Below are 9,821 nucleotides of genomic sequence, written 5' to 3' on the forward strand. Positions count from 1 at the left end.
TATTATTGGTAGGCCTTTCCATTTGCCTTATTAACTCTGTGCCACACTACTTATCTGTGTTTTACTTCCTTCCGAGCAATGAAAATGGAGATGAAGGACACTCACTTTTCTTTCACCTCAGTTTGATGTTTTTCATTCTTTGAGAATTTGTTTCTTTAAAAATGCCCTTTTATTTTTCTGGCTGAGTAATCTTTCACAAAAAAAAGGTTATTGAAAAAAGCCTTGTAGTGGAAATATCATTGTTGAGAGGCTCTTCTATGGCCATGTTTTTCTGACATATTGGCCGATTTGAGTAAACTGTAATTTATTTAGCTTTATGGCATGCAATATTTACTTAAACTCGTATCTTGTATTGATGGGGCCATTGGCAAAGTACTTCTTATATTACATTTGACAAAACTGTGTGATCAGAGTTATTTTGGTTTAGATCATGAATTTTTTTGCCTCTTTCTTTGGTACAGTCATGGCTGAGGGCTGTTTTTTAGAAGAGTACAACTTGTAAAATTTTAAAGATTACAGCTTGTAATGCAATGAATTGTACAGCTGTATTATTCCATTGTAAAACTTCTGCTTGTAAATGCAAAAAATTTAAGTTGAATTTGGAATGCACTGTTATTAGTAATTTGATGGGTTTGACATTTGAACGGCCCATCATTACCAATACAGCCTTTTCAAAAGAAGCTTGTAACCCACTGAAACTGGAGTATTGGCTTTCCTTTACACACAGACCTGGACAATTTCGGGAAGAAATATGGTGCTTCTGACCCTATAGAGATGAAAGTTTTACACAATTCAAAAGCCCGTGCGAGAGAAAAGGCTTCTGAAGTTTCCAATCTTAGTCAGAAAATTGGTCACTCTTCACATGCATTCATAAATCTCAGTAATCTGCTCGATGACTGATTGCAACAAGATTGTTGATAATTAAAGAGTTTGATTCCAAGGTTTCACCATTTGATAAGTGCTAGCTTACAGCTGTACTTCTGTATTAATCAATATGAATGTGCAGATGGCGAGCACATAAGGTCATGTGTTTTGCAGTGAATATGTGGGCAAATGAGGAACATGAACATCAGGAAATGTTGTCCTTTCTTTGAGAGTTTGCTGGAAGACGGTTCAAGCGAAGGTGGAGAGAACCTGCTTCCACGGTTCCATCTCATAACATGCCTCGTTTCCATGGTTAACTTGGAAAGTAATTTATGTTCGGTTATTTGTTGATACCACGAGTATTAGGTGGTTAATGGTTTACCCTCACCATAGGATTATTAAAAGAGAAATTATATATAATACCATCTTTCATTATGAATCACTATAAATAAATATGGGTCAATTTTGTTGGGGGATAATAGTGAATTACTCAAATATGTTTAATTTGGACTGTTTTTTTCCTTTAGGAATATTTCATGATGTAGCACCTTAAGGTTTGCAAATAGTGATATAAATTAGGATCAGCCGCTGGGTCAAAGTATAATATTATCATGAAATGTATGTTAAAAGTTTGATTGGATCATAACTTAGAGAAAAATGAAAAGAGAAGTCAGTCCAAAAAGCCCGAGTTAGTTTGCATTTAAAACAAGGAGGTAGTCTTTTATGAAAATAAGCTAAATGTAACGAGGAGTAAATCTAAGAAGTGAAAGGTATATCTCTATAGTTAAGATCTTGTATTTTAAGACCGTACTTAAAGTTCATTTTGGTTAGTAGATTCAGGGACTGCAGTAAGTTTGAATGAAGCATAAAATTCCAATGTCATTTGCATTACGAAGATGCAATTTAGATGGCCTGAAAATTTAGAGAAATCAGTGATGTTTCATGTAGGAGTTAAAATATATACAGCACAAAAATAACACTCAACACAATAATGTTTGATTTGTTTGCAACTGTCAATAAATAAATCAGCATCTTCTTTTCCTGTTTTCATGAATTGCTATAATATGCATTTGGTTTAGCGCAAATTTTAAGTCAAATGAAATCATAGTTGGATGAAAAAGGGGGACCACTTCTAAAATACAAATAATATCTTTGTATTTACTATTACCATCTAGAAACTTGACCCGTAATTAGGTCACACTCAAAGGATTGAACAATCGGAGGCCCCACACCACAATTCATACAGGTTTAAGTCAGAAGCCGGCAATGAAGAAATAAAATGAAACCAATAAACAAATGAAATGTGGAAAAATAATTTTTAATTTCATGTTAACAAAACACAAAAGGTAAATTATTGAAGGGAAGGCTATTGTTTGAACCGATAATTCATAATCAGTGCATATCATGCTCTAACTGTAAGGAAGTTGAGCAACAGTACACTTTAGAGAATTTTACAGAAAGATTCAAATGATTTGTTGTCAAGTTCCTATATTTAGCTTTCCTTCAAGGTTAGCTATAATGAATTTAGGATCAGCGTCTAGCAAAAAGTATGGTATTATGATATTATCACCATGAACTGAGACTAAATGAAAAAGAGATGTATCATGTATGAGACCTGAAATTATCCTTTTGCATTAGAAAGGAACAAGAACCAACCAAACCAAAATATAGTGAGAAGCAAATTTTGGGAACGGAATACAAATACAATATATAGTATAAGACATCAAGAAATGCCAAATAAAATGCTGTACAGAAAACTCTATGTTTTTGTAGAAAACTTAAACAAGACAAAGTTGAACGTTTTATGCTAGAGTTGTGAATGCTTCAAGCATGTATTTGTCTCAACAATCTTCAAGAAGAATGCAATGCCCCAAATTTCAGATCAATGAATGCAGGCATGAACTCATACAGAGCACTGATTTCCAGTAAACTCCTATGGTAAAGGTTTTGTATTTTGACGTTTTACTTGAGGTTCACTTTGGTTGGTCAAGAATTAAAATGTGTTTGATTGACATATACATCATTACGCTACCGCATCCTGTAAAATATGTTGAATCCTTTCAATCCATGTTTTGCATTGTAGAGACACATTTAGGTGGTCTGATGTTTCATGAGAAATAAATGATGCCACTTCCGAGGGGAGAGAATCAAATTTATAAGACTTAAGAACTGAACTTCACACAATAATGCATATTTTATCAGCAAATGCCAACAGCTCAATCTACTCATTCTTTCCCTGTATTTATAAATAGCCTCCAGATGCGTTTGTTCTAACCAACCCAAAGAATTTCCCATATCCCAATGTTTATGATCAGAAAGAAATTATACTTGCTAAAATTGGGAACGTTTCTACAATACAAATTATAGCAGAGGATAGAATGAAGTGGTTTCGTTGAAAGGGAAACCAAACAGTAATCTTCAGTCAAGCATCTGGAAATTTGGGTAGCAATAAAGTATACTCAAGGTCAATTTGTGATCATGAAAGACAGTTATAGAGCAGAAACTAAAATGAAAAGAAATATTAAGCCTATAAACAAATTAAATGCAAAAACTCTACATTCGTTTCCATGTCTACAAGAAGAGCCAGAATATATCTGAAATGTATGGGGTAAATGCTAAATCCAGATGAAATATTTAATGGTTCGAAAGCAACAGACTTGTTATGATTTAGAAATCAACTGCTGCCAAACATTTCGCCAAAATAAGGATTCGTTGCACTGTAGTCAAGATTGCAGATAACAATTCCAAAAATCATGTAGTTCATACACCACAAATTAAATATATTATTGTTATATGCTCCATTTTAGCAATGCTCAAAATTTCTTACTTACGACATTCTTGAAGATAAGATTGGGGATTTGGGAAGTGCATGCAAATGTTTAAGTTTTAGGTAGGCAAATAATCATTCCCAATCTTCCATCTCCAGTTCATCACTCTCTGTTCGAGGTGGTCTAACAACTAGAACTACCATACCCAAAACAGACCCTGCAGATTCGGGAATTGCAGATCCTCTCTTAAGAGTCAAAGAATTATCAGTAGAGGTTACCAGGAAAAAACTTTCTGCATCAATCTCAGTCCTCGTTTTGTCTACTGCCACAAGAATTGGGTCCTTCTTGTCTGCTTCTTTTACTCTCCATGGAAGAACATTTGCATCAGGAAAGCAAAGAAGTACAGGGGCTTCTGCACTAATCAGTGGTTCCCAGCCAGGCAAAACAACCCAAGATTTCCATGACGCTTCTGACTTATAAATCCTAAAGGGGCCTTCTCCCATTGCTTTACGAGATGGGGACTGGTGAAATTCTTCAATATTTGGATCAATTACAGGCAGAACCAAAGGAACCTTAGCCTCTGAAACCTCCCCTTGCATCAATCTTACAATAACCAAGCGCCGGAAAATTTCTGAAGCTTCGTCCTGGTTATTTTCATCATCGTCATCTAGGAATCCTTGAATCCTAGTCTTCGCTTTTTCTGTGACAGCATAAGCAAGGGCCTTGCTCAATGCGGATTCTCGCTCTGGCTTGGTTTTGTACTCTTTACTCTGGCAATATAAGGAGTAAGCCAAGCAATCACCAGGGAGAGGAGAAAAGGACTCCCATCCTTCTTTACGCCGCCTTTCGAATTCCTTCATGGCTTTGACCAAATCCCTGGCCTCTCTGCCATCAATTCTGTTTTCCAGGGCAAATTCAGCAGCAGACCTTCGCTGTTCTGACGAAAGAGTCCTAAACTCATATAGGATATCGGCTCCACCGGAATCAAAATAGGTTAAAGCATTTTCATCTAAGCCACTGGATAGCAGAGAAGAACGAACCCTAGAAGCAACTACAATTTTGTTTTGCTCTACTCCTGAAATTCCTGTCGCTTCCTCAATCTTTGAAGGAGCGAATCCAGCCCTAGAAAGAGGAGGAATGAATTCGGCATACTGATGCCACAAACCTATTCTGTCACGAAGCATATTAAGTTGTTCATCGGTGCTTAAATTTTTTGCGGCATGGGGAATTTTTTGGACAGTTGGAGGTGGACGGAAGGGCTGGTAGAGCTCTTTCTGCTCCGAAGCTGTGCATACGACTGTTCGAGTTTTCTGTTGTGGACAAAATTTTGTGCGGTTTAAACCCTGAAACGCAGAATTAAAGGTTTTAGTTTTGCTCTTAACTGTTGGATGAGTTCCGTACGTTGCAGTAACCGTTTTTGCTGTCAGCATTTTGAGAAATCAACCAAGCAAAGCAACTGCCGCGAAGACTGAAACTTTGCTTGGAGACTGGAAAAATTGCGACGGAATATTGAAATCCAACAGACTGCAAAAGAAAATGAAGCTTTTAAGTGTTTCCATTTTTTTTTTTCTCGAGGAAGCTTTGAAATCATTTAAATCTGGAAGAAACATATGAAAACCAGGCTAGCTATCAAATTTTGAAAAAAAATGAAGCAGATAAAAATTTGCAGGGATTTCAAGGTAAAAGGGAGATGCTTGCATTTAAATCCAGTTTATTCATCATTAAATCACTAGATAAAGCTCGTACCAGGTTGTTTCAAAAAATAGCTGTCATTCTTTTCGATTTGGACTTGGATATCGTACCGATGCTACCGATGAATCCTGCGTGAAAGTTATGAAATTGTGTGTGATCTTTTATCATATAGTTTGTTTTGTCAGAATGCTGAAAACCTTATCTACATATCTGCTCCGAATTAAGCCAAATAAGCCAGTAATAACTGTTTAGCAGCAAAAACAAAATGCTCGTGAATAGATCCATCATTGTGCGCCTATATAATATCCGTCTATTACAAAACCTGTCAAGAGGCGGAAGCAGGTGCTCCCCGCCTAATACGGGTAGGCCTTGTAATTGAACCCACTTTTTTAAATATAAGAAACAAAATAACCAATCAGATACGATAACATTAATAAATAGTAATTCAGATTTGAGTTGTGATATAATGATATTTCAAATTATTTGTAAATTTTTATATTTCAAATTATTTGTAAATTTTTATATTTCAAATTATAGTGCACTGTAGTTATTCTGGTTTCAAAAACGTTCTATCATACATGGATAACTTGGGTGTTATATTATACATGGATAACTTGGGTGTTATACATGGATAACTTGGGTGTTATATTATACATGGATAATTTGGGTGTTATATTATAGTGGGAGACAACTGTCGTAGTGCTTCTACCAAGCCCTGCAGTGATTTTGTGCCTATTTTGTAGTTTTTATGTTCGCATAATACGAAAGTTATTGATTGCACGATAGTGTGGTTTTGGAGTTAGATTAGCCACGTTCTCATTAAAAAAATATGATTATTAAATTATGAAAAAAACTTATGACAAATAATATAAAGTTAACATTAAAATAAAAAGTATAAAGTTAAAATTAAAATATAAAATATAAAGTTAAAATTGTAATATTAGATTATAATACTATTGATTTTTTTAATAATTTACATTCAATATTAAACATTAAAAATAAAAATAAAATTAAAAAAATTATAAATTTTTTAAATATTTATATTATCATATTATAAAGAATAAGTTGAGTAATAGTTATAATAATAATAGTAGTAGTAGTAGTAATAGTAGTAGTAAATAGTAGATAGTAGTAGTTAATAGTAGATAGTAGATAGTAGTAGTAAATGGTAGATAGTAATAGTAATAGTAATAATAATAGTAATAGTAATAGTATTAGTATTAGTATTAATAGTAATAGTAATAGTAATAATAATAGTAACAATAATAATACTAGTACTAATAATAATAATACTAATAATAGTAATAATAGTAATAATAATAATAATAGTAATAATAATAATAGTAATAATAATACTAATAATACTAATACTAGTACTACTACTACTACTACTAATAATAATAATAATAATTGTTGATGTCAAAACAATATTGTTTCAAAGATTAAATCAAATCTCGATAATGCGTCTGATGAAGATTGATCTAAGTGTAAAGATGCAACTGAATGATCGTTAATGAAATGATAATGCAAATAATAATGATGATACACTACATGATGAATGAAATGCAGCTAATTGAATGCAAATTAATGCAATGATTTATATACAACAAAATGAAATAGATGATGATTAAAATGATTCTAAAAATGAATGCACCTACAATGATTAAATGCAAATTGTTTTTGTTTGTCCAAGTATACTCAATCTTTATTTATGACCGTTGATCTGTTAATGAAATGATATGCTTATAATGCAACTGACCATGAATGCTTATAATGCAGATGAATAATGAGCTAATCCAAAATCATCTAACTAAAAATTGTGCTACCATTCTTCATATGCTATTTTGTAACAGTGCTTGATTTCATCATTGAGCTTTAAAATGTAAGAAACTACAAGCAACTTGACATAATGATTCAAGATGACCTAAGTATTCCTTACATGGATTTTGATATAGCAAGTTAATACAAGCAACTTGATATAATGGATCAAGTTGACCTGAGTATTGCTTGTAGAACAGACAAGGATTATCCCCTTTCATGCATGACTTGGAACGTCCTCCTTGATCTTTTGTCGATCATATCTTGAGACAAGTACATACCGTAGTAAGAGATAAACCACAGACAACAATCAAAGAAAATAATCATGCCCCATCATAGCTTCTCTAGTCATGGACATCCTTAAGTTGCATAGAGTACACGATTAGCAATAAAATCAAGATATAAACACTGAATGTTGCATGTTATTCACATGTTCTTATGGTCATTAACTGATATAATCATCTTGATGAATGATCTTTGGTAATCCTTTTATTACTTGTTGGTTGATTCTTCAGTTTCTGAGTTTCACGATTCAGTTGTTCATGAAATGCCTTGATTTTCATTGCTTTGTTGCTCGTTATCTGTTTCAAAATCCTAGGTGTTTTTGGTTTTTCTAAGTTTTCCGAATGTTTTGGATTTTCAAAGATTCAAAAGATCACCTTAGCAAAAGGAATTAGGATTTTGTCCCTAGTGGAAACAAAAATTATCATGAATGTATGAATTGATCAAGATCCAAACCACGGCGGGATACAAATGCATATATGATTGATTTTGATAAAATTTAGGATAGTGACTACGACAAGTATGTCAAAGATTGATAATTGTTGGTACGTTGCATATTTCTTGCTAAATGGTTCATAGAAATGCATGTGAAAGATGGAATGGATAAGCTAAGATATATGGAAGCGATAGATGTGATAGGATGGAGTGGATAGGTGCGCAAAGTGATCTCATAGATGGAGGAACTTACTTTTTAGATAGTGCCTATTTACTAGGTTTTTACCATCTAAATTTATTGCATTTTTTTTTTCTTTTTTTACTTTTTTAGGGATTTTATATCCTTTTTGTTGATTTTTTTAGGACTTTATATGCTTTTTGGTGATTTTTTTAAGGACTATATGCTTTTTGTTGGTTTTTTTCAGGACTTTATATGCTTTTTGTTGATTTTTTTTAGGACTTTATATCTCAAGCATAGAATTTCTTGAGATGGATAGAATTGATAGGTTCATCAAACCAATCACCTTCAGGGGTAGATAACTTGTATGCTCCTGATCCATATGTTGCTACTATGACAAAAGGTCCTAGCCAATTTGGTTCAAAATTTCCCTTCTTTTCTCGATCTTGCTGATTTCTTGGATTCTCCCTTAGAACTATATCTCCAATCTAAAAAATGTGCGGCTTGACTCTGTGGTTATAGCTTCTTACCATTCTTTGTTGATATACTTTGAAATGATCTGTTGCATTTTGGTGACGTTCCTGAATCAGTTCTAGTTCCTGAAGTCGAGAGACTCGTTCTTCTTCTTCTGGTATAAGACCTTGCAAGGATACTCGTAGAGAAGGTATCTCTACTTCTATAGGTAATATGGCTTCTGATCCATAGACCAAACAATATGGAGTTGCCCCTGTTGAAGTGCGGATGTTAGTTTGGTATTCCCAAAGAGCAGGATTTAGCTGAATGTGCCAGTCTTTTCCAGCTTCATTGACTGTTTTCTTCAAGATTTTCAAGATAGTTTTGTTTGATGCCTCAGCTTGACCATTTCCCTGTGGATAATATGGAGTAGAAAACCTATGTTGGATATGAAATTATTCACATAGCTCCTTCACATCTTGATTTTTGAATGGTCTTCCATTATTAGTGATAATGGTCATAGGAACTCCATAGCGACAGATTATATAATTCAAAATAAATGATGATATTTGTTTTCCTATCACTATTGTTAAAGGCACTGCTTCAATCCATTTAGTAAAATATTCAGTAGTTATTAGAATAAACTTATGTCCATTAGAAGGTGAGGGATTTATCTTTCCTACCAAATCAAGGCCCCATTGTAAAAATGGTCATGATCCTATCATAGGATATAACTCTTGTGCTGGTGCATGAATGAGATTCCCATGGATCTGACATTGTTTGCATTTTCTAGCATATGTGAATGAATCTCTCTCCATAGTAGGCCAAAAGTAACCCATACGAAGAAGTTTCTTAGCCAATGTTAAACCACTTGAGTGTGTGCCACAAATACCTGCATGAATATCGTTAAGAACTTTCTCAGATTCTTCTTGTTCAAGACATCTCAACAAAGTACCATCTAGACCATGCCTATATAGGATATCAGCAATAATAGTATAGCGAGAAGACTAACGGATAAAATTCCTTCTCTGATTGCGAGATAAGTCAAGAGGAAGGATATGTTCTTTTAAATATTGATAAGTTTGACCGTATGAGGATTGACTGGTTCCTGATATATGGCAAATTCGATAGGTATCCTGGGATTGAATGGTAGGAGTTAAGATATCTTCCATGAGAAATTCGTAACGTTGTTGATTCTCCTTATTTTGCAAGAGATGCTATTGTAGCCATTGCATCTGCTGCTTTATTCTCATTTCTTGGAATCTGGGTGAATGATATTCCTTTTAAGTGTCCTTTAAACTCCTCCACCAGTTGTTTGTATGGCATAAGCT

General features: G+C 33.8%; 1 protein-coding gene across 1 annotated transcript; it reads right to left on the bottom strand.

Annotated features, from left to right (window-relative positions):
* Positions 1-3,582: 3,582 nt before the first annotated feature.
* On the bottom strand, positions 3,583-5,600 carry LOC131054355 (rubisco accumulation factor 1.1, chloroplastic). The gene is made up of 2 exons (XM_057988852.2): positions 5,379-5,600; positions 3,583-5,156 (listed from the first exon to the last, which is right to left on the bottom strand). The coding sequence occupies exon 2, from the start codon at positions 5,060-5,062 to the stop codon at positions 3,767-3,769; it is 1,296 nt and encodes a 431-aa protein (XP_057844835.2). The 5' UTR covers positions 5,063-5,156; positions 5,379-5,600; the 3' UTR covers positions 3,583-3,766.
* Positions 5,601-9,821: the final 4,221 nt, after the last annotated feature.

The sequence above is a fragment of the Cryptomeria japonica genome, chromosome 3 (genome assembly GCF_030272615.1).
Source record: "Cryptomeria japonica chromosome 3, Sugi_1.0, whole genome shotgun sequence".
Classification (NCBI taxonomy): domain Eukaryota; kingdom Viridiplantae; phylum Streptophyta; class Pinopsida; order Cupressales; family Cupressaceae; genus Cryptomeria; species Cryptomeria japonica.

Coding starts and splice junctions, on each gene's coding strand:
- LOC131054355 (XM_057988852.2), bottom strand. CDS start 5,062: ATGCTGACAGCAAAAACGGTTACTGCAACGTACGGAACTCATCCAACA.